Raw genomic sequence first — 24,747 nt, 5'->3', positions numbered from 1 at the left:
CTTCCGTTGCTGTGACAAGGAGAGTTGTGGCTTTCCTACACACAAACCGTACTGTTGTTTGCCCGCCCCACCACTCCCCTTGTCCAATCACAGAATGCTTTGTATTTTTTTAAATGGATCCCAGAATGCAAAGTGTTCTGTAAATGGACAAGGGAATAGGAGGGGCAGACAAGCAACAGTATGGCTTATGTATGGGAGAGCCGCAGCTCTCATTGTTGCAGCCCTATATATATATAACCATAGCTATACTATCAAGCTTCAGTAATACTCTAAATAATGCAATAAATGGAGCAAACCTTGATGTGGCATACACCTCAGGGACCTAGCTAGTTGTAACACAGCACATTTTTAGGAAAACAAAGTTCTTCCTTAAGTTACTCTGGATCAGGATTTCCAACTCATCATTGATACAAACAAATATCACACAAATAGTGTCTTAAAACACGTTCTTGAAAGAACATCTCAATACTGATGTCATGTCATAGGGAAGCACAGACATAAATGTTGCCTTTTTCAGACTAAGAGCCCTTTCATACTGATCAGTTTATCTTCCATTTTTGCATTACCAAGCAGAAAAAAATGCATAACCATTAAATCCTATGGAACCATTAACACCAGTTACCCGCAGTTGCATTTTTGGTGTCTTTTTATTGTAACATGTAATTTTTTCACAGGTGTAAAATGTACCAGAAATGCAGCAAAAACGCATGTGTTTTTACCGCATTTTTGCAATGGAGCAGTGTGAAAGCAGCCATATGCATTCCTTTGCAAGAATAATACACTCATGCAGTTAGTAATATTTCAAAAAAGATTACAAAAACTCTGAACATTTATTAATGTGCAACCTTCTCTGTTGATTGGCTTCACAGTCTTTTGTTTGCATATCTTTTAGAACCATCAGATGGCAATTACTGACAGATTTTTCTGTCTCTTCAGTTCATCCACTAGAGACACAATAAATATTTTATTTGATATCTTTCAGTCTAAGCTCCTGGATTTTCTTCTTGTTTTTGATTGCAGCTGGTGCACATGATAAAATTGGATGGGCATTTGGTCTTGGATTAGAGAGGCTGGCCATGATTCTTTACGATATTCCTGACATCCGCTTGTTCTGGAGTCAAAGCGAGCTTTTCCTGAAGCAGTTCTACGTGTCTGACATCAACCAGCAAGTACAATTTCAGGTAATCAGTGCCAGCAAGGCTGTCACAAGAAATGAGAATGCTTCAAAAATATTTGTTCAAACTAAAATGCAAGTTGTTTCAGAAACATTCTGAATAATAATTGTGGTATAAAATTTCCATGATGTTATATACAAAGTGTGCAGAGCATTTAACAGTAATAGGGAAAAAGAAAGGTAAATAAAAGACTGACTGCAATCAAGGAAAGTTTGTTAACTTAAGAACCTAGTGATAAATCAATAATGTACATCATTTAAAGTCTGGGTTTTCTTCATCTAGACCTTCTTAACCTTTTTTTGAGTCACAGACCCCTTTAAGAATATGATGAGAGCTATGGACCCCTTACCCGGAAATATTCACATAAACATAACTTTGCATGCCTATGAATATATGTACTTTATTTTATTGACATTCAATTGCCTTGTACATATATGACATACACTGAGTTTGAATAAAATAAACAATCTTAAAAAAAACTCACTCCTCCCAAAAAGTAGTGGCCGCTCATTATAAAAATGAAATACAATTATCTTGTGCAAATTAAACCAAACAATTTTAACTCTGCTCAGATACGTACAGTGGATATAAAAAGTCTACACACCCCTGTTAAAATGTCAGGTTTCTGTGATGCAAACAAAAGACAAAGTAGACAAAGATAAATCATTTCAGAACTTTTTCCACCATTAATGTAACCTATAAACTGTACAACTCAGTTGAACAACAAACTGAAATCTTTTAGGTGGAGGGTAGTAAAAATAAAAAACTAAAATAATATGGTTGCATAAGTGTGCACACTCTTAAACTAATCCTTTGTTGAAGAACCTTTTGATTTGATTTCAGCACTTAGTCTTTTTGGGTATGAGTCTATCAGCATGGCACATCTTGACTTGCCAATATTTGCCCACTCTTCCTTGCAAAAGCACTTCAAATCTGTCAGATTGCAAAGGCATCTCCTGTGCACAGCTCTCTTCAGATCACCCCACAGATTTTCGATTGGATTCAGGTCTGGGCTCTGGCTGGGTCATTCCAAAACTTTAATCATCTTCTGGTGAAGCCATTCCTTTGTTGATTTGGATGTATGCTTTGAGTCGTTGTCATGTTGAAAGATGAAGTTCCTCTTCATGGTCAGCTTTCTAGCAGAAGCCTGAAGGTTTTGTGCCAATATTGACTGGTATTTGGAACTGTACATAATTCCCTCTACCTTGACTAAGGCCCCAGTTCCAGCTGAAGAAAAACAGCCCCAAAGCATGATGCTGTCACCATCATGCTTCACTGTGGGTATGGTGTTCTTTTGGTGATGTGCAGTGTTTTTTTTGCGCCAAACATATCTTTTGGAATTATGGCCACAAACTTCAACCTTGATTTCATCAGACCATAACACGTTTTCCCACATGCTTTTGGGAGACTTCAGATGTGTTTTTGCAAAATTTAGCCAGGCTTTTTTTTTTTCTTCGTAAGAAAAGGCTTCTGTTTTGCCACTCTACTCAAAAGCCCAGACATATGAAAAACACAGGAGATAGTTGTCACATGTACCACACAACCAGTACTTGCCAGATATTCCTGCAGCTCATTTAATGTTGCTGTAGGCCTCTTGACAGGCTCCCAGACCAGTTTTCTTCTCGTATTTTCATAAATTTTTGAGGGACGTCCAGTTCTTTGTAATGTCACTGTTGTGCCATATTTTCTCCACTTTCTGATGACTGTCTTCACGGTGTTCCATGGTATATCTAATGCCTTGGAAATTCTTTTGTACCCTTCTCCTGACTGATACCTTTTAACAATGAGATCCCTCTGATGCTTTGAAAGTTCTCTGTGGACCATGGCTTTTACTGTAAGATGCACCTAAGAAAATGTCAGTAAAGACCTACTAGAACAGCTGAACTTTATTTGAGGTTAATCAGAGGCACTTTAAATGATGGCAGGTGTGTACTGACTCCTATTTAACATGATTTTGAATGTGACTGCCTAATTCTGAACACAGCTACATCCCCAGTTATAAGAGGGTGTGCACACTTATGCAACCACATTATTTTAGTTTTTTATGTTTACTTCCCCCCCTAAAAGATTTCAGTTTGTTTTTCAATTGAGTTGTACAGTTTATAGGTCACATTAAAGGTGGAAAAAGTTCTGAAATTATTTATCTTTATCTAATTTTTGTACATCACAGAAATGTGACATTTTAACAGGGGTGTGTAGACTTTTTATACCCACTGTATCCTACTACTACTAGTAACTACTATATTTTCTACTACCATTGCTACTACTATTGGAGGTACAGACAGAACAATAATATTGAATATTACCTGTCCTGTTATATTAGTGCATTCTTTTTAATTATGAAAGTTTTAATGTGACACATGTGGGCTCACTCAGTCCCAGCACACCTAAAAGAAACTTGATAAAAGCACCCTCAATCTTGTATTGTTAAACTTAATTGCTATAGTGTTTGTCAAATATTGAAATAAGCAGCAGCAGCGAGAGGTGGTGGAGCACATATAGTATATAATGTATGTATTAAATATGATTGAGGACTTGATGTATATGAAGGGCAGTTATCTAATAATAATTATTATTATAAACATTATAATAATTTATTTGGTCATGTTGAGTGCCATTTATTCATTTGATTGTTAATTTAAATATATTTCATGATATTTTTGCACAAGTTTGTTGATTGAATTATTGTTGCACTGCACACTGGGATATTTTAAACCGAAAATGTATAGTATCCAAACAAGCTGGTATCTCAAACTCAGTCTTTATGCCTAAACCTGAGAGTCACTTTGTACCTCATCTGAACCCTTTAATTGGCCATACACTGACCGAAGTCTTGGTGGTTCAGCTGGGCTAGTGTGTGGTCATCTATGCTTGACAGAAATCAATCGTTTGATACACTTCAGTCAAATGGAAATGCAGGAAAACTGCAACCGCAACCAATCGTCAGTGTATTTTGACAGCAGAGAGTCTCACTATCAGAAGACATTGGCAGGGAATGGGGGGGGGGGGGTGGAGATTCCCCCATCCACCTTGTTTATATATGCATAGCTCCCAACTGTCCCTGATTTCGAGGGTCTGTTCCACCTTTGGTCCAAAGTTCCTCTGTCCCTCCTTCCTCCTCATCTGTCTCATTTTGGTCTGATCTATATAGTTGTATGTAAAATGCACAATTGATTTGTCAAAAAGTGTTTTACAATGTTAGACCTTTCATCCAGTTTCTAAATTTCTGTATTTGTAAATTTCAAAATCCAGTATAAAGGAATAGTAGTGGTAAACATTTGGTTTTAACCAATCATTTTGTTGTATAATTCTCCTTTAAGGGGGGCCTGACAGGGGTGTTTCCTATGCCTACATTTTTGCTAATGGGTGTCCTTCGTTCCCATCTCAGAAACTTGGGAGGTATGTGTATGCTCAGATTTACCTTTAAGTATGACTGTCAGGAATGGACTGGCCAGCAATGGTGGGACTCACCTGCCTTTTAATCTGCAGTACCAGGGCTGGCCAGCGGGTGCTCCCAGCAATCAGAGACTCAACTTTGCAGCCAGCTAACACCTGGAACTGATTATGCTGGGGTATTTAAGGGATGGCCAGACCCACAGACTCTGCCTTGGTGTGTGTTTGTCCTGGGCCCTGTATCTGTCCTGCATCCTGTTTCTGTTCCTTTGCTGACCCTCTGTACTACGCTGCTTGCTACCTGTCCTGATCCCTGGCTTGTGACCCTGACCATCCCTCTGCCTGACCCTCTGTACTACGCTGCTTGCTACCTGTTCTGATCCCTGGCTTGTGACCCTGACCATCCCTCTGCTTGACCCTCTGTACTACGCTGCTTGCTACCTGCTGAACCTGGCCTGTGACCCCGACCATTCTCCGCTTGCTCCCCCTGTACCTACCTGCCCAATTGATATTGACCCGGCCTGCCTGACGACGCTTGCTTGTATGTACTGTTATCTGTGGGTGGTTGGTTTGGTTTGTTTGCACTGTATTATGTTTAGTATTGCACTGCGTTTATGTTTGTATTGTTAGTGTTAATAAATTATATTGTTTATCCCATATCTGAAGTCTGCGTTTCCCTGCGTCAGTCACACATCTCTGGTCATACCTGGGAGCCCTGACATTACACCAAGGCCAATCCTGACCAGAAGTGGCTGCACAGGGAAGCCATCTTGGTTTGTTGATGGGAAGGATGGATCTGGATGAGGTTGAGTATTTATCTCTGCTAGTGTTTGATGACAGGGAGTATGCTTATCAAACTCTGAAGGAGTATCCCCGGGATGAACTGCTAGAATGTATACGGCTCGCTCATGTTCTAGTAGATCAGGGCACAGAGTTCTCTGAGGTGCAGCCTTTGATTGAGGTTTGTGCAGAGTTGGTTTCATCTGGTTCCCCCGAATGCAGGGATGAATTTTTGCCACCATTTAGTGCAGACCAGGTAGAGTCCCTGGTGTGGTTATTAGAGGATGATGTGGGTTACTTTCTGGAGCGTTATTCCACATGTTCACCACAGACACTAAGAGTTTGTATAAACGCAGTGCAGTCATTGACCAGACAGGCTTTGTGTAAGCTCAGCTTTGTTCAACCCCTACTGCAGACATGGACAGACTTGTTGCACCCAGCCTCAGTCAGCTTACAAAAACCCAGTCCTGCTTCTAACTCTTCTCCTGTATTCCCAACAGCTCCTCTAGTTACAGCCCAGTATACTTGGCTATCTACCGCATGTCAGTACCCTGTTCCCACTCGCTGCACCTATCCTGCCTTTAACCCTGTAAAAAAGCCCTCTGTAGCAACTGCTCCCTCTCCTGTTCCATCCTCCATTTCTTCTCTGTCTCCAGCTGCTCCATTCGTTTGCAGACCTGTGTTTACTTGCAGTGCTCCAGTAGTTAAAACCAGAAAAAAGCGAAAATTCTTTCCAACCAATACCATCCTGCCAGTATCCAAACTGGTGAACCTGCCTTCCGTGGTTCAGCCTGAAGCCTCTACTCAGCCGGACGCCGGCATTCAGCCTGATGCCTCTACCCAGCATGATGAACTGATCCAGCCTGATGATCCTATTAGGCCAGTTGACTCGATGCCCGCTGTTGATCCAGATGATCCGGTACCTGATCCGGTGCTCGCTGTCGTGCCAATTGACTCAGAGCCCGCTGTCGTACCTGGTGACTCGGTGCCCACTGCCTTGCCAGATGACGCGGTGCCCGCTGGCGAGCCAAATGACCTGATGCCTGGTGACCCAGTGCCCGCTGTCATACCTGGTGACCCGATGCCCGCTGTCGAGCCAGACGATCCAATGCCTGGTGACCCGGTGCCCACTGCCTTGCCAGATGACGCGGTGCCCGCTGGCAAGCCAAATGACCTGATGCCTGGTGACCCAGTGCCCGCTGTCGAGCCAGACAATCCGGTACCTGATGACCCGGTGCCCACTGTCGTGCCTGTTGATTCGGAGCCCACTGCCTTGCCAGATGACGCGGTGCCCGCTGTTGAGCCAAATGACCTGATGCCTGGTGACCCGATGCCCGCTGTCCAGTGAGACGATTCAATGTCTGACCCAGTGCCCGCGGTCATACCAGTTGACTCGGAGCCCACTGCCTTGCCAGATGATGCGGTGCCCGCGGTCGAGCCAAATGACCTGATGCCGGGTGACCCGATGCCCGCTGTCCAGCCAGACGATCCAATGTCTGACCCAGTGCCAGCGGTCATGCCAGTTGACTCGGAGCCCACTGCCGTGCCAGATGACTCGGCGCCCGCCGCTCTGCCTGAGGGCCCGAGACCTGTCGCTCCACCTGGGGGTCCGGAGCCTGCCGCTCCGCCTGAGGGCCCGAGACCTGTCGCTCCGCCTGGGGGCCCGAGACCTGTCGCTCCACCTGGGGGTCCGGCGCCCGCCGCTCCGCCTGAGGGCCCGAGACCTGTCGCTCCACCTGGGGGTCCGGCGCCCACCGCTCCGCCTGAGGGCCCGAGACCTGTCGCTCCATCTGGGGGTCCGGCGCCCGCCGCTCCGCCTGAGGGCCCGAGACCTGTCGCTCCGCCTGGGGGCCCGAGACCTGTCGCTCCACCTGGGGGTCCGGCGCCCGCCGCTCCGCCTGAGGGCCCGAGACCTGTCGCTCCGCCTGGGGGCCCGAGACCTGTCGCTCCACCTGGGGGTCCGGCACCCGCCGCTCCGCCTGAGGGCCCGAGACCTGTCGCTCCACCTGGGGGTCCGGCGCCCGCCGCTCCGCCTGAGGGCCCGAGACCTGTCGCTCCACCTGGGGGTCCGGCGCCTGTCGCCCTGCCTGGGGGCCCGATGCCTGTCGCCCCGCCTGGGGGCCCGATGCCTGTCGCCCCGCCTGGGGGCCCGATGCCTGTCGCCCCGCCTGGGGGCCCGATGCCGGTCGCCCCGCCCGGGGGCCCGGTGCCTGCTGCTCCGCCCGGGGGCCCGGTGCCTGCTGCTCCGCCCGGGGGCCCGGTGCCTGCTGCTCCGCCCGGGGGCCCGGTGCCTGCTGCTCCGCCCGGGGGCCCGGTGCCTGCTGCTCCGCCCAGTGACCCGCTGCCTGCTGCTTCGCCCAGTGACCCGCTGCCTGCTGCTTCGCCTGGTAATCCGATGTGCCTCTGCCCGGAGTCCAGCCCGATGTGCCTCTGCCCGGAGTCCAGCCCGATGTGCCTCTGCCCGGAGTCCAGCCCGATGTGCCTCTGCCCGGTGTGCCTCTGCCCGGAGTCCAGCCCGGTGTGCCTCTGCCCGATGTGCTTCTGCCCGGAGTCCAGCCCAATGTGCCTCTGCCCGGTGTCCAGCCCGATGTGCCTCTGCCTGGTGTACCGCTGCCCGGAGTCCTGCCAGGTGTGCCAGTCTTTGATATCCCGCCAGTTACCAGACCCGGGCGGTGGAACATTTTTCCCAGCTAGGACTGTTTGGAGCGTCCTGAGGCCGCTCCTTGAGGGGGGGGTACTGTCAGGAATGGACTGGCCAGCAATGGTGGGACTCACCTGCCTTTTGATCTGCAGTACCAGGGCTGGCCAGCGGGTGCTCCCAGCAATCAGAGACTCAACTTTGCAGCCAGCTAACACCTGGAACTGATTATGCTGGGGTATTTAAGGGATGGCCAGACCCACAGACTCTGCCTTGGTGTGTGTTTGTCCTGGGCCCTGTATCTGTCCTGCATCCTGTTTCTGTTCCTTTGCTGACCCTCTGTACTACGCTGCTTGCTACCTGTCCTGATCCCTGGCTTGTGACCCTGACCATCCCTCTGCCTGACCCTCTGTACTACGCTGCTTGCTACCTGTTCTGATCCCTGGCTTGTGACCCTGACCATCCCTCTGCTTGACCCTCTGTACTACGCTGCTTGCTACCTGCTGAACCTGGCCTGTGACCCCGACCATTCTCCGCTTGCTCCCCCTGTACCTACCTGCCCAATTGATATTGACCCGGCCTGCCTGACGACGCTTGCTTGTATGTACTGTTATCTGTGGGTGGTTGGTTTGGTTTGTTTGCACTGTATTATGTTTAGTATTGCACTGCGTTTATGTTTGTATTGTTAGTGTTAATAAATTATATTGTTTATCCCATATCTGAAGTCTGCGTTTCCCTGCGTCAGTCACACATCTCTGGTCATACCTGGGAGCCCTGACAATGACTATAGAAATTTTTTTTTTCATTGTTGATAGAGAAAGGGAGGATTTTAACACTCGGCAGTTTTTTTTTTTACCATCTGTGTCCCAGAGGGGAGGGTTCCCTTCACTTCCTGTCCCATAGCCAAAACAGGAAGTGAGGGAAATGCCTTAAAAGTGAAGGAATCCTGGGGGCAGGGGGATTGGCACCAGAGTCACAGGGTCACAACAACTAGTGTCCCTATTGGAAGATTTTTTCTCTATTAATGTTTTGATGTCAATCCAAAATTTAGGATTTTCTTTTACTTTCACTTTCAATGTTAGTCACTTAAATTACCTTGTCAGTAATCAACCCCAGAGTTTTAGATAGGAGCACTTTTTTTGGCTTTCTAAAAAACTCACTAAGTGGAGTTGGGTAATAGGAGTACGCCCAAGAGGAATGAGCAGCAAAACTTTGCCAGTGTCCAATCATCTGAAGGTAGCAGCCTATATCCAAGGATCTATGAATATCCAGCCTGTGTGCCATACTGCATGCCAAGATAAAGAATTTACAGGCAAATTAAAATTCCATTTTTTGTGAATGGAGTCATTCTTTGATATTAAGGGTAATTAGGTCAGTGGTAAAAGCATGTGTAGATAGTTACTGTTACTACTGTATTATAGTTACTGAAGCTCAGGTTTCACAGTTAATTGACACAGTAGTTGTTCAGCGGTTCAGGTCAGGATTTTATCCTGTTCACAACTGGTGACATGTACTGTTTAGAAACGGTTCCTATAGAACTCAATAACCTGTAATCTGCACCTAAACTGGACCACACTGCTCAGAAAACAGACAGGACTCTTTTTTTTAATCTGCACTGAATCCGCACTGGCAGTGCATGTGACATATGTGAACAAGCATTATAGGAATCTATGTTATTTTGCATGCCATGTGGATTGGATGTGGTTCAAACTGCATTCAATCCGCATTTATGTGAACCAACACTCACTCTATGGACAAAGAATGTCTCAACCAGCATGGAGTGCTATCTTTTGAGTGGAGCACATCTGTCTCCTGACAGGAGCTCTAAACTATGCCCAAGTCCTTCATTATAAAGGCTGTGTGCACCTGAACTAACAGTTGGGTGGTCTCCTGGAAGATCTGGACACTAAGTTGGAGATTTCTTCCCTCCCAAAACTCTTCGAAATCTCCAGACTCCAGAGCCCAGTCCAGGAATACCAAAACTTAAAGAAAGTCCAAAAACATCTTTCTCTGTTAGAATCAATATTCCGGAGCGCCGTACTCTGCAAACCCTGCTTCATATCTAATTCCCAGTGGAATGATATAATATATTCCTTCTCTCTCCCTGTTTAAGGTACAAAAATATTTGCACTAAATTACTGGCTCATTTTGATGTGTGTTGGGAAATCTCTGCAGAGGCAAGGATTTCAGTAAAAAGGCTTTTCACATTGTTATTGTTGGTTATTAATATTTATATCCCCCTAGAATGTTGTCATCCAAACGTGTCCTTAGCCTCACCAACCATTCATGCTTTGTGTCTGTCAGTGCAGGAAGTGTCAAAACAGTAATTACTCCACCCGTCCATCTGTGAGGTTTCTTGAAAAACATGGGAAACACAGTCCTAGACCATTGTAATGGTATACATGTAGAAAAAAATTTAAGTACACAGTAAAAGGTTTGTCATAGCTGTAGTGCAGTCTGTGAAGAGTTATATGCAGCGTTGCCTTGGCTTCTAGGACTATTAGGTGAAAGGCTTCTAGGACTATTATGTGAAATATCCACTTTAATATTATTTATGTGAACAAGATTTCCAAGAACTATTACATTTCTCTCTTCAAAAACACAGGGTTTGCCATCTCACAAACCTTCTAGCTAACTGTGGGAAGTTCATCCTGTCATTTGAATGGTTGGTATTGCAGCCACAAAAATAAAATGGTTTATGTAGGTTGTACTCACTCTAAATACTCAATTTAGACAGCAAATACAATCATTTATGGCAGCTTTTTATCTTGAGAAAACCAAGAAGGGGTGACCTTTATACGTTTCTTAACCCCCCTGGCGGTATTCCCGAATGTAGCTCGGGGTAAACTTTCAGTACCAGAAGTGGTAACTCCGAGCTTACCCTGTAGCGTTGCTCTGGGATCCCTCCAGCACTTACCTTGTCCTGCGCTCCTGCAATGTCCCCCCTGCAGCGTCTCCGGGCCATGTCCTCCGGCCGATGCCGGCATCCATCTTCTCTGAGCGTCGGGACGTACGGGGGACGGAACTGACGGGAATTTCAAAAATGTAAAAATGTGAAATTCACTCAATACACTAAAATCTGATAGTATTACATTACTGTATCAAAGCATTTCACATACATTTTGTCCCTAGTGCTTTGTCCTGTGCCCTGCCTGTATGTTTACTGCCCTTTTTGCCTGGAAACTGAGCAACGTCCATGGCGTCCAAAAAGTGTCCGTTTAGGTCAAAAGCGGTGTTACACCAGCTAGAGAACAGCGATAGTAAATTAGAACCACTTGCAGAATTGAGTGATAATGATTCGTGGGGAAATTCAGACACTGAAAATGATTTTGTGACTAAGCTCAGTGATGTGCAAACTTGGCGCTCTAGTTCAAATTTCATTGTTTTTGGTTTGATTACATTATTGAATTAAATTTATTATTATTATATTATTATTTTTTATGATTATTTATTATATTATAATTTATGATTTCGTGTTTCAAATTTTAGCACACCCGGGAAGTTTACTAGACTCTTGTTCGGACAGATTTCAGTGAGTTATTCCTAAAAATTACAGGCCTACAATAAAAAGACAACATACAGTGGGGCAAAAAAGTATTTAGTCAGCCACCAATTGTGCAGGTTCTCCCACTTAAAAAGATGAGAGAGGCCTGTAATTGGCATCATAGGTAGACCTCAACTATGAGAGACAAAATGAGAAAACAAATCCAGACAATCACATTGGCTGAGCTGGAAATAAGTTATTTGCAAACTATGGTGGAAAATAAGTATTTGGTCAATATGAAAAGTTCATCTCAATACTTTGTTATATATCCTTTGTTGGCAATGACAGAGGTCAAACGTTTCCTGTAAGTCCTCACAAGGTTGGCACACACTGTTGCTGGTATGTTGGCCCATCCTCCATGCAGATCTCCTCTAGAGCAGTGATGTTTTGGGGCTGTCGCTGGGCAACACGGACTTTCAACTCCCTCCAAAGGTTTTCTATGGGGTTGAGATCTGGAGACTGGCTAGGCCACTCCAGGACCTTGAAATGCTTCTTACGAAGCCACTCCTTCATTGCCCGGGCGGTATGTTTGGGATCATTGTCATGTTGGAAGACCCAGCCACGTTTCATCTTCAATGCCCTTGCTGATGGAAGGAGGTTTGCACTCAAAATCTCATGATACATGGCCCCATTCATTCTGTCCTGTACATGGATCATTCTTCCTGGTCCCTTTGCCACCCCCATGCTTCACAGTAGGTATGGTGTTCTTTGGATGCAACTCAGCATTCTCTCTCCTCCAAACACGACGAGTTGTGTTTCTACCAAACAGTTCTATTTTGGTTTCATCTGACCATATGACATTCTCCCAATCCTCTTCTGGATCATCCAAATGCTCTCTAGCAAACTTCAGATGGGTCCGGACATGTACTGGCTTAAGCAGGGGGACACGTCTGGCACTGCAGGATCTGAGTCCCTGGCGGCGTAGTGTGTTACTGGTGGTAGCCTTTGTTACGTTGGTCCCAGCTCTCTGCAGGTCATTCACTAGGTCCCCCCGTGTGGTCCTGGGATTTTTGCTCACCGTTCTGGTGATCATTTTGACCCCACGGGGTGAAATCTTGCATGGAGCCCCAGATCGAGGGAGATTATCAGTGGTCTTGTATGTCTTCCATTTTCTAATTATTGCTCCCACAGTTGATTTGTTCACACCAAGCTGCTTGCCTATTGCAGATTCAGTCTTCCCAGCCTGGTGCAGGTCTACAATTTTGTTTCTGGTGTCCTTCGACAGCTCTTTGGTCTTCACCATAGTGGAGTTTGGAGTGTGACTGTTTGAGGTTGTGGACAGGTGTCTTTTATACTGATAACAAGTTCAAACAGGTGCCATTGATACAGGTAATGAGTGCAGGATAGAGGAGCCTCTTAAAGAAGAAGGTACAGGTCTGTGAGAGCCAGAAATCTTGCTTGTTTGTAGGTGACCAAATACTTATTTTCCTCCATAATTTGCAAATAAATTCTTTCCAAATCAGCCAATGTGATTGTCTGGATTTTTTTTCTCATTTTGTCTCTCATAGTTGAGGTCTACCTATGATGCCAATTACAGGCCTCTCTCATCTTTGTAAGTGGGAGAACTTGCACAATTGGTGGCTGACTAAATACTTTCTTGCCCCACTGTATTTCCATTGACAATAATGTACCACTTTGAGCACAGAAATGCTGACATAATCAGACCACTAGGGAGGTTAATATAAATCACCTTTATCAAGGCAACTGCAAACTATTTGTTTCTTATGAGACATTTTCCTCCCCATTCATTGCATTTTGTATGTAAAGCAAAAATCCTTCTGTAAAATCACAGAATAGGTATGCAAATATGTGGTTTATTCCACTCTCAAAGTTCCACTGTTTCATACAGAAACAACATTTATGTAGATATTATTCTTGAGTGCCATCAGGGCTCCAATAATATTCCTTCACTTTTTATTTATTTTTAAATTTTTTTTTGTAGATACTTTTGTAGGAAACTAGTAGAACAATCCAGTTCAATTAGTTCCAATGTGTAACAGACTCCTGTTCTCAATACAAAAACATCAGTATTCAACAAACATTTCTAAAAATAAAATCCACAGGTAAAGGGTTGGGTGGATGATTCCCTTTTTGTCAACATTTATAAGTAACACAGTTAGTGCAAAGTGTTATTTATTCTGCAAGCGTTTGGCAAGCAGCTGATCATACATTTTGGCTAGTAGAATGCAAATAGTAAACCTTGAACTGTTCAGTTTGAGGAGTTTTACAAGAAAAATATATCCATTTGACCTCTGCTACTGAACCCTTGTGTCACGTACCTGATTGGAGACTGAAATGATGACAAAGAAGGTGGTGAACCCTTCAGATGGGGGAAGCTCTACAATAAAGGCCAGAGAAATCATACTCCATGGTTTTTCAGGTACTGGAAGGGATTCCAATAGGCCCCAGGTTTTGGCTCTATCAGACTTGTTTTGGAGGCATACCAAGCAAGATCTAACGTAATTTTTACAGTCTTTCATTAAGTTTGGGCACCAGAACGGGAGACCAAATTTGAGGTCTTATGGATCCCGAAGTGACCCGCTAAAGGATAGTCATGGTATCTTTTAAGAATGAGAGTCCTGAGTTGTTCCGGTATATAAATCTGTTCTTTATGCAGATACAGGCTGTCCCTTAGCTGAAGATGCATTTTCAAGGGGGTGGATGATCATCAACAGCTTCCTTTATTTGTGATACAAGGTCTGCTTGCAGGAGTAAAACGTTTTTAGCTGGCAGGATCGTGTCAGGCTCAAATGGAACTATTGGGTCATGATACATGCGTAGGGGGCATCTGGTTTTCCGTTCTTTGATCCTGGATGGTATGTCAAGTGAAACACAAAGCGAAAGAAGAAAAGTTCCCATCTTGCCTGCCGTGGCCTTAGGAGTTTTGCAGTTCTCAAGTATTCCAGATTTTTGTGATCCGTAAAAATGAGGATAGGATGTGAAGCTCCCTCCAGCAAGTAGCGCCATGCCTCGAGGGCCGCCTTGATGGCTAACAGCTCCCTGTCTCCTACGTCCTTTTTATTTTCAGGGGAGCTTAACTTTCTAGAGAAGAAGGCAACAGGGTGAAGGAGGGGTTTGAGTCCCTGTCGTTGCGACAATATGGCTCCAACAGCATTTTCAGAAGCGTCGACTTCGAGAACATAAGCTAAAGCAGGATCTGGGTGCTTCAGGATAGGAGCAGAGGTGAATAAGGTCTTTAATTGTTCAAACGCTGCTTGAGCCTCTGCAGTCTATTTGAAAGCAACATGTTGCCTGGTTAACTGCGTGACTGGTGCAATGATACCGGAAAAGATCTTAATGAATTTCCTATAGAAATTAGCAAATCCCACAAAGCACTGTACTGCTTTCTTGTCTCCTGGGAGGGGCCACTCTAATACAGAGGTCACTTTTTGAGGATCCATAGCAATGCCATCGGGAGTAATCACAATTCCGAGGAACTGAATGGTCTGTTTCTCAAATTCGCACTTTTCAGCTTTGGCATAAAGGTGATGTTGGCGTAACCTACCCAGTATCTTCTTCACATGGTCCCGGTGTTGTTCTATTGAGCTTGAAAAGACTAGGATGTCATCCAAATAGACAATGATTGATAGATCAAGATAGTCCCGGAATATATCATTAACGAAATGTTGGAATGTTGCTGGGGCATTACAAAGGCCAAATGGCAAAACCAGGTGTTCCAATTGCCCAAAGCGTGTTCGAAAGGCTGTCTTCCATTCATCCCCTTCACGAATTCTGACTAAATTGTATGTACCTCTCAGATCTAGTTTTGAAAAGACACATGCTCCTCGTAGCCTTTGTAACAATTCAGGAATCAGAGGAAGAGGATAACGGTTCTTGACTGTTATCTTTTTTAGATCACGATAGTCCACACATGGTCTAAGAGTATTATATTTCTTTTCGACAAAGAAGATGCCAGCCCCTGCTGGTGATGTAGAGGGCCGAATAAGCCCTTTTTCCAGGCTTTCATCTATGTAATTCCGGAGGACCTCTAGTTCCAATTCAGTGAGAGGGTAAATTTGCCCAAAAGGGATCGCACTGGTTAGGAGTTCAACAGGACAATCGTAGGGCCGGTGCAGGGGAAGAGCATTGGCACTCTTTTTGTTGAATACATCCAAGTAATCATGGTAGACAGCAGGGACAAGTTTCATCATCTCTGAATCAGGATGGATGCTAAGAAGAGGAGCCACTGCGTATCATTCCTTTGGAATGCAATGGTTCTGACAGTATTCGGAAGAAAAGAGGATTTCCCCGGAGAGCCAGTTAATGGATGGGTTGTGCGACCTTAGCCAGGGCATGCCGAGGATGACTGGAAACATTGGTGAGGTTATGACATCCAGACGTAGAATTTCCTGATGTCCTGAGGATGAGTGGCAGAAGATTGGCATAGTCTCTTGCGTCATTGGGCCAGAACTGATACCAGAGCCATCAGCCTGATGGACCGAAAATCTTTGTTTCTTGGTACAGAGAGGGATATTGTATTGATTAGCAAATGTAGAATCCATGAAACAGCTACAGGCACTAGAGTCTATAGTTGCTAAAACAGAAATAGTTATTTCAGCAAGTTGCAAGTGAAGAAGGAGGGAGAGGTGCGTTTGACTCGTTCCTTGTGGGTGCATCATATGGAACCAGCTAGGAGAGAGCTTAGGAGGTCTCACTGGACATGTCAGTACATAGTGACCCGCATCACCACAGTAGAGGCAGAGGTTGGAGTCTTGTCATTGAAGACATTCAGCAGAGGATAAAGGTGGTCTCCAAGAGCTCCTACGAGGAGAATTACAAAGCCCCCTTTTGCTGGAGAGTATGTCTGATGCGACAGCAGTGGGTGAGGGGACAGGAGTCTTTATTTCAGAGCAGATCAAGACACCCCTGCTAGTTCTTTCACCCTGCCTTTTCCGGAGCCATCGGTCGATTTGAATGGCTAGGTTTATCAGATCCTCTAGCCTGGTTGGTACCCCAACTTGAGCAAGCTCATCTTTCAAGATGTTAGAGAGACCAAGGCGAAACTGATGGCAGAGAGCAGACTCGTTCCATTGAGTGTCGGAACTCCATATACGGAACTCAGTGACATATTCCTCTGTAGGCCTTTGGCCTTGCTGTAGCTTGCTAAGCATAGATTCTGCAGTCTGACAACGGAAGGGATCAGCGTACAGTTGTGACATCGCTGAGAAAAAAGAATCCATGGAAGTGAGAGCCGGATCATGTTGCTCATGAAGGTGGTGTGCCCAGGATTGGGGTTCATTCTGAAGGAGTGAAATAATGAATCCCACTTTGGTGCTTTGTGATGCAAAGGTTCTTGGTAGCAGAGAAAAATATAGCTCACAGGAGTTACAAAAGGTTTGAAACTTCCTGTGGTCTCCCGTGAAATACTCAGGTATTGGCACCCCGGTTCCGGTAGAGGAGAAGTTCCATGAATCATGCTGAGCTCTGTCTGGGTAGTTATGTCTGAAGCTGCAGAAGGACCCATGGCTGTTGAGACATCTGACTTGGTTGTTAGTTGGTTTTCCATATGCTCAAGGTTTCTTTGCAAACTCTGCACCATGTAAGACAAGGCAGAGATTGATTGAGAGATGTCCCCCATTGCAGAGGCCTCCCTTTCAGACTCCATCGCTGGCTGACTGGTACTGTCACGTACCTGATTGGAGACTGAAATGACGAGGTCGGCCTCACTTGTGTCACTAGCCCTGACCCCAATGGAAGTGGAACATAGGGTGTCTAGGGACCAGGGGGACAAGAGCGCCAGCAGATGTTGTTTGCAGCTCTTGCAGTTGGAGACTTTGGAAGACTGATGAACCTCCAATTCAGGATCAGTAGTGATATGCAGAGCTGGTATGGTAGGTTGCCAGGTGTGCACCAGAGTAAGACAGGAAGCTTGGATGGGAGACAGGAGCAATGTCATAGGAATAGCCGGGGTCATAAATGGGCGGACAGCGAGCTACCAAATCATAAGCAAGCCAAAGTCAGGAGCAGAGCCGAAGTCAAGAACAAGTATCAAGCAGGAGAGTAATCAGAGTCAGGTCAGGAACAAGCCGGGTCAGCAACAAGGAAATCACACAGGAACGAGCAGAAACGGGGAACAGCTGAAGACCAGTCCGCACTCAGCACAGGCAGAGGCACCTTTTAAATAGTCCGTCTGGCGCCAATCTTTGCCATGTGTGTGCACATGCATGTGCACGACTGCGCATTACTGTGTGTCTATTTGCCAGCCATCTCACGGGAATTCCCTTACACCTTCCCTCACTTTTCACAGCTTTTATATTAACCTAACATTTGAACCTGGCCATTTAGATATACAGTACTAATGCTCTATGCACTTAGTAATAGGCAAACTTTAGGGCTTTTGCAGGAAAAGTTATAAGGAAATCTGTAGTGCAGTGCAGGTTTTTCCTGATTGGGGAATAAACTAATCCCTGGTATGATATTACTTTACAGCTAGAACTCCATCCTATTTTATATTTTAGTAGCTACTGAAATCATTTAGAATTAATTGCTAAGGGTGCTAATTAGTCACAAAGCAGATAGAACAAATGACCCCCGAAGCAACACATGGAGCCTGTCATAGCGATCAACAGCACACAATTTGGGCATTGTGCAATCGTGAGGTTATTCAATATTGCACAATGATTCTGCAGTTTACACATGGGAATTTTTAGACGGTCAGGTTATTCTGCAACCTACAGTAGAAAATGGACACTTGAAACAAAAAATAAATTGGCCAACACAGAGTAACCCTGTTCATATCCATCATGGCTCACTTTTGTGCTAGCGTCCTCAGGGGAGTGGACCTGTTTTCTTCAGCTGTGCTGTTCTATGTCATATTGGAAGATTTTCTTCTATTACCAGCTGCTGGTAGATTTATGTTGGATATTTTAAATCCTGTCTCTCCAGTCAGCCACTGAGTGCAGGTTTTCCCAGTGTATACTGTTGTTTTTTCTGTGACAGCCCTGAACTTCTAAAAGTTTCTCCAGTCATCTATAGCTGATTCTGCCTGGATATGGAAATCCTGAACAACTCTTCAGTTAGCTAAGCAACACAGATTCCCAATTTAATTTCTATACTGGTGTTCTAGCAACAGATCTTCAGTTGGCAGTTACTACCTGTCCTTGTTTCAGTTTGCACAAGACTGTGCTGTAGGCAGTCCCCCGCGTTACGAACACGATTGGGTCTGTAGGTTTGTAGTTGAATTTCTGTGTAAGTTGGAAAAGGTACATTTGTTAAGTGTAGCTTCACTTTTTATTCAAAAGAGAAGTGCGAGATAACAAAAAAATAAACACATATACTCACCTATGTGGAGGTAGCATCAATCTGATGCCACAGCTGTCCCCTGCTGACTTTACATTGAGAACTGAATGATCAAAATCTTTTCAGGTCTTGGGTCCTGTCTGTGCTCTGTCTCTCTCAGGACAGTCAGTCACTGCTCTGTGCTCTCCCCTCCAGCACTCAGTGGGGCATAGGACTCTAAACGGGAAGGGAGTGGGACCAGGAGTGGCTGAGCCAGCTGTCAGAAATCTGGTTGGCTGAATCTTGGTCAAAGGAGTGCAGAACTAAGTGCTCTCCTGTGACCCACTGGAGAAGTATGACCAAAAGAGTTTTGGCCATACTTTTCTTTAACTAAGCACATTTTTAAGCCGCTACAATGGAAATATTTTTCAATATATGTTTGTTAAATTTAAAGTGGTTGTATAGGCTAAAGGTTTGTTTTCTTTAGGCATTCTATGCATGGAGGTAAAAAACCTTCTGTGTGCAGCATCGTCCCCACCCCTCTCCAATACTGGCCTAAGTGAGCCAATGAGAAGAGAGAGGGGGCGGGTCTGAGCCACAGCTCTGTGTCGGGAGTACAGGTGAAACTAAAAAAAATTTGAATATCGTGCAAAAGTTCATTTATTTCAGTAATGCAACTTAAAAGGTGAAACTAATATATGAAATAGACTCATTACATGCAAAGCAAGATAGTTCAAGCCGTGATTTGTCATAATTGTGATGATTATGGCTTACAGCTCATGAAAACCCCAAATCCACAATCTCTGAAAATTAGAATATTGTGAAAAGGTGCAATATTCTAGGCTCAAAGTGTCCCACTCTAATCAGCTAACTAAGCCATAACACCTGCAAAGGGTTCCTGAGAATTAAATTGTCTCTCAGTCTGGTTCTGTAGGAATCACAATCATGGGAAAGACTGCTGACCTGGCAGTTGTGCAGAAAACCATCATTGACACCCTCCATAAGGAGGGAAAGCCTCAAAAGGTAACTGCAAAAGAAGTTGGATGTTCCCAAAGTGCTGTATCAAAGCACATTAATAGAAAGTTATGTGGAAGGTAAAAGTGTTGAAGAAAAAGGTGCACAAACAGCAGGGATGACCACGGCCTGGAGAGGATTGTCAAGAAAAGGCCATTCAAAAGTGTTGGGGACTTTCACAAGGAGTGGACTGAGGCTGGAGTCAGTGCATCAAGAGCCACCACACACAGACGGATCCTGGACATGGGCTTCAAATGTCGTATTCCTCTTGTCAAGGCGCTCCTGAACAACAAACAACGTCAGAAGTGTCTTACCTGGGCTAAAGAAAAACAGACCTGGTGTGTTGCTCATTGGTCCAAAGTTCTCTTTTCTGATGAGAGCAACTTTTGCATCTCATTTGGAAACCAAGGACCCAGAGTATGGAGGAAGAATGGAGAGGCACACACTGCAAGATGCTTGAAGTCCAGTGTGAAGTTACCACAGTCTGTGTTGATTTGGGGAGCCATGTCATCTGCTGGTGTTGGTCCACTGTGCTTCATTAAGTCCAGGATCAACACAGCCGTCTACCAGGAGATTTTGGAGAACTTCATGTTTCCTTCCGCAGACAAGCTTTATGGGGATGCTGTCTTCATTTTCCAGCAGGACTTGGCACCTGCCCACACTGCCAAAAGCACCTGGTTCAATGACCATGGGATTACTGTGCTTGATTGGCCAGCACACTCGACTGACCTGAACACCATAGAGAATCTATGGGGCATTGCCAAGAGAAAGATGAGAGACATGAACAATGCAGAAGAGCTGAAGGCTCTATGTACAATCCTTGTTTTATTGATTGCATGTAATATTCTAGTTTTCTGAGATTGTGGATTTGGGGTTTTCATGAGCTGTAAAGCCATAATCATCACAATTATGACAAAGCACAGCTTGAACTATCTTGCTTTGCATGTAATGAGTCTAACTCATATATTAGTTTCACCTTTTAAGTTGAATTACTGAAATAAATGAACTTTTACACGATATTCTAATTTTTCGAGTTTCACCTGTATGTATGCTCAGGTGCCCCCATAGCAAGCTGCTTGTTGTTTTGTTTTTTTGTTAAATTAAGCCTTCAGAATCACTTTAATTAATCAACCGAGTCCTTGTTATAGTATGAAAGGTATTTATTACGACACTCTACAAATTATGAAGGAACCCAATATTCCACATGGATTTATGTGTTACTTATCAATTACAGAGGATCTATAGAAGGGAGTAGATTATATACATTTTGTCTCCATGGGTTCTGAAATGACAGAGCATACATTTACTTCTCTGCTGATCAGTATGAGGAGAAAACCTGGACTGCAGACTAACTTCCCTGAAGCCTCTGGGCCCTAGGCAGGTGCTTAAACTACTTTGTCAGTATTCCAGCCTTAAAAACATAAGAGGGATCCACATTCAACTGGAACAGAGAGTTAGAAAAAAAAATTGTGAGCAGTGACAACTAATTGATTGAATGTTGGCATAAAATGTAGATTTGGAATAAATAACATAAAATGCAGAAGTAAGGGAAATTCTTTACATACCACGTTGGTTAAATAAATAGCAATTAAGATGAATTATTTTTTTAATTTCAAGTGTACTTTTTAATTGTGGAATAAAATAAAGTTTTATTTTGAATTTTTCAGAGACATGACTGATAGCATACAGTTTGGTGAATTTGCATTAAAAAATTTTCTAGATATAGAAGCTTAAAGGGTACCTAAGGGATAAAAAAAAGAGGAGGTGAAATGGCAGAATATTCTTCATTTTTTATATATATTGTGTGCAACATTTTCCATACATATCCTATGAAGTGGACTCCCAAAGGCCATTCTCCGTTTCCATTAAAAAAAAAGTCTGTACATATAAAATATATACTATAATTGACCTATCCCAGATGAAGTGATCTTCAGAAAATGAGTAGCAGAGAGGGCTTTGTATGATGTTTGTTCTTCAGAGACTTGTCCTTAAAATTCAGTTGATAACACATTTATAAAAATCATACTGATCTTCAGAAAGACAGCTTAGCAGAAATAAAGGTCAGTTTATTTTCTGCAACCGCTGTGCAAGGTATCATCATTTTTTCCAGTCCTCTTTATATTTAATGGGAAATTATGCACTGTTCACTATAGAACAGAAAACAAGCACATTCTACATCTGGGTATCTTACAGTTTGTAATGTGCAGTCATAGAATGTAATGTGTGTATACGTTTATGCATTCCTCCCTTATACTTTCTCCTAACGTCTAAACCTGTCAGCCAAACTACAACAAGGTTGTTTTTTTTTATATACAAATTATGAGTATGAGGTACCAATGTTCTAATACAGGGGTCTCCAAACTTTCTGAAGAAAAGGCCAGCTTACTGTCCTTCAGACTTTAGGAGGGCCAGACTGTGCCCAGTGGGAGTAAACAATGTCCCATCTTTGGTATTAGGGGAGAAATAGTTGGTGGCAGTGGAAGTAATAGTGCCCCATTGTTAGTGCCAGTGGCAGGAATTATGCCCAATTGTTGGTGTCAGTGGCATGAATAAAACCTCAAGGGCTGGAAAAAGGCAAGCAAAGGGCCACAGTTTGGTGACCACTGTTCTAATAGATACAATTGTAGCATCTTAGATTGTAAGCTCCAAGGAGCAGGGCCCTCCTTACCCTCTTGTATTGCACTTTTTTGTTGCTGTATTGTCTCCCTTTATTTTGTAAAGCGCTGAGTAAACGTTCGGTGCTATATAAATCTTGTACAATAATAACCAAAAGAATGGACTCCTTATGACTTTATCAGTGTTTCCTTGATAGCATTATATTCCCTCGTTGCCTGCTGTTGTTATTTAAAAGCCTCAGTGAGTAATTGGGGGGAAAAAAATTCTAGTTATTTCTTGTTAAAGTGAAGGAGTATTTTTAGTGAGCCCTTATTTTGTGTAATTTTGCAATGTTTACTTGGAAGTAATTTTTATGTTACTCTTACATTTTTTTACGACCACTTTATCATACAGTGCCTTGAAAAAGTACCCCTTGAAATTTTCCACATTTTGTCATGTTGCAACCAAAAACTTAAATGTATTTTATTGTGATTTTATGTGATAGTGTCAGGGATCCCGGGCTCGCGGCGGTGCGCGCATGCGCAGAGCGCTGGGTCCTCGGCGATCGCGGTGGCGGCCGCGCATGCGCACTAGCGATCGCGGCCGCACCAATGGAAGAACAGGGCGCTCTATTTAAACGGCCCTGTGCATATCCAAGTTGCCGCAAGGTCTTGTTCCTGTCCTGTAAGTACGTTCCCTTGTTGCCAAACTCTGCCTGTTCTGATATACGCTGACCCTCTCCTGCTCTGACCCCGGCTCATCCTTGACCATCCTTCTGCCTGACCCTCGGTACCACGCTGCCCGCTACCTGCTGAACCTGGCTTGTGACCCCGACCATTCTCCGCTTACTCCCCCTGTACCATGCTGCCCGCACGATACCGACCCGGCTAGTCTGACCTCGCTTACCCCTGACAGTCGCCCATCCATCCCGCTCGGATCGGGATCTGTCATCCCATCCATCCCGCTCGGATCGGGATCTGTCATCCCCTTCACAGCAGGCTCAACCCGGGCACATACCCTCAGCGGGACCCCTCTGCCGCCGCCGGGGGTGCCCAGGAACGCGACCTGGTTTCAGTCTTGCGCCAAGTCCATCCCCACCATCAGGGGCTCTGGTGAAAAGGCAGACTGGGACTTAGACTCCGCGTCCTGGGAAACCCTGTGCCGTGGACCACTAGAGATCCTGTTGGGCGGAGCCTGACAGATAGACCAACACAAAGTGGCACATAATTGTAAAGTGGAAGGAAAATGATAAATGGTTTTCAAAATGTTTTACAAATAAATATCTGAAAAGTGTGGCGTTTATTTGTATTCAGCCCCTTTACTCTGATACCCCTAACTAAAATCTAATAGAACTAACTGCCTTCAGAACTCACCTAATTAGTAAATAGAGTCCACCTGTGTATAACTTAACCTCAGTATAAATACAGCTGTTCTGTGAAGCCCTCAGAGGTTTGTTAGAGAACATTCCTGAACAAACATCATGAATGCCACAACAAGTATCATGAAGGCCAAGGAACACACCAGACAGGTCAGGGATAAAATTGTGGAAAAGTTTGAAGCAGGATTAGGTAATAAAAAAATATCCCAAGCTTTGAACATCTCACAAAGCGCTGTTTAATCCATCATCCGAAAATGGAAAGAGTATGGCCCAACTGAAAACTTTTCAAGACATGGCCATCCACCTAAACTGACAGGCTGGGCAAGGCGAGCATTAATCAGAGAAGCAGCCAAGAGGCCCATGGTAACTCTGCAGGAGCTGCAGAGAGCTACAGCTAAGGTGGGAGAATTTGTCCACAGGACAACTATTAGCCATGCACTCCACAAATCTGGCCTTTATGGAAGAGTGGCAAGAAGAAAGCCATTGTTGAAAGAAAGCCTAGGAAGTCCCATTTGCAGTTTGTGAGAAGACATGTGGGGGACACAGCAAACATGTGGAAGAAGGTGCTCTGGTCAGATGAAATCAAAATTTAACATTTTAGCCTAAAAGAAAAATGCTATGTGTGGTGGAAAACTAATAATGCACAGCACTCTGAACTCACCATCCCCACCATGAAATATGGTGGCGGCAGCATCATGTTGTGGGGATGCTTTTGTTCAGCAGGATCAGGGAAGCTGGTCAGAGTTGACAGGAAGATTGATGGAGCCAAATACAGGGCATTCTTAGAAGAAAACCTGTTAGAGTCTGCAAAAGACTTGAGACTGAGGTGTAGGTTCATCTTCCAGCAGGACAATGACCCTGAAACACACAGCCAGAGCTACAATGGAATGGTTTAGATTAAAGCATATTCATGTGTTAGAATGGCCCAGTCAAAGTCCAGACCTAAATTCAATTGATTATCTGTGGCAAGGCTTGAAAATTGCTCTTCAAAGACGCTCTCCATCCAATCTGA

General features: G+C 44.4%; 1 protein-coding gene across 2 annotated transcripts in view; it reads left to right on the top strand.

The window, feature by feature from the left end:
* The window catches only part of FARS2 (phenylalanyl-tRNA synthetase 2, mitochondrial), a 537,715-nt gene that overhangs the window by 308,484 nt on the left and 204,484 nt on the right, over positions 1-24,747 (top strand). For both annotated transcript variants that reach the window (XM_089682201.1, XM_089682200.1), the window contains exon 6: positions 1,021-1,181. In XM_089682201.1, coding sequence (XP_089538327.1) covers positions 1,021-1,181 — 161 coding nt within the window. The remainder of the gene's footprint in view (positions 1-1,020; positions 1,182-24,747) is intronic.

The sequence above is a fragment of the Staurois parvus genome, unplaced genomic scaffold, assembly GCF_062004578.1.
Source record: "Staurois parvus isolate SC_StPar_1 unplaced genomic scaffold, SC_StPar_1.0 ptg000287l, whole genome shotgun sequence".
NCBI lineage: Eukaryota > Metazoa > Chordata > Amphibia > Anura > Ranidae > Staurois > Staurois parvus.
The sequence above is the reverse complement of the archived record's forward strand: the minus strand, read 5'-3'. Positions and strand labels throughout refer to the sequence as shown.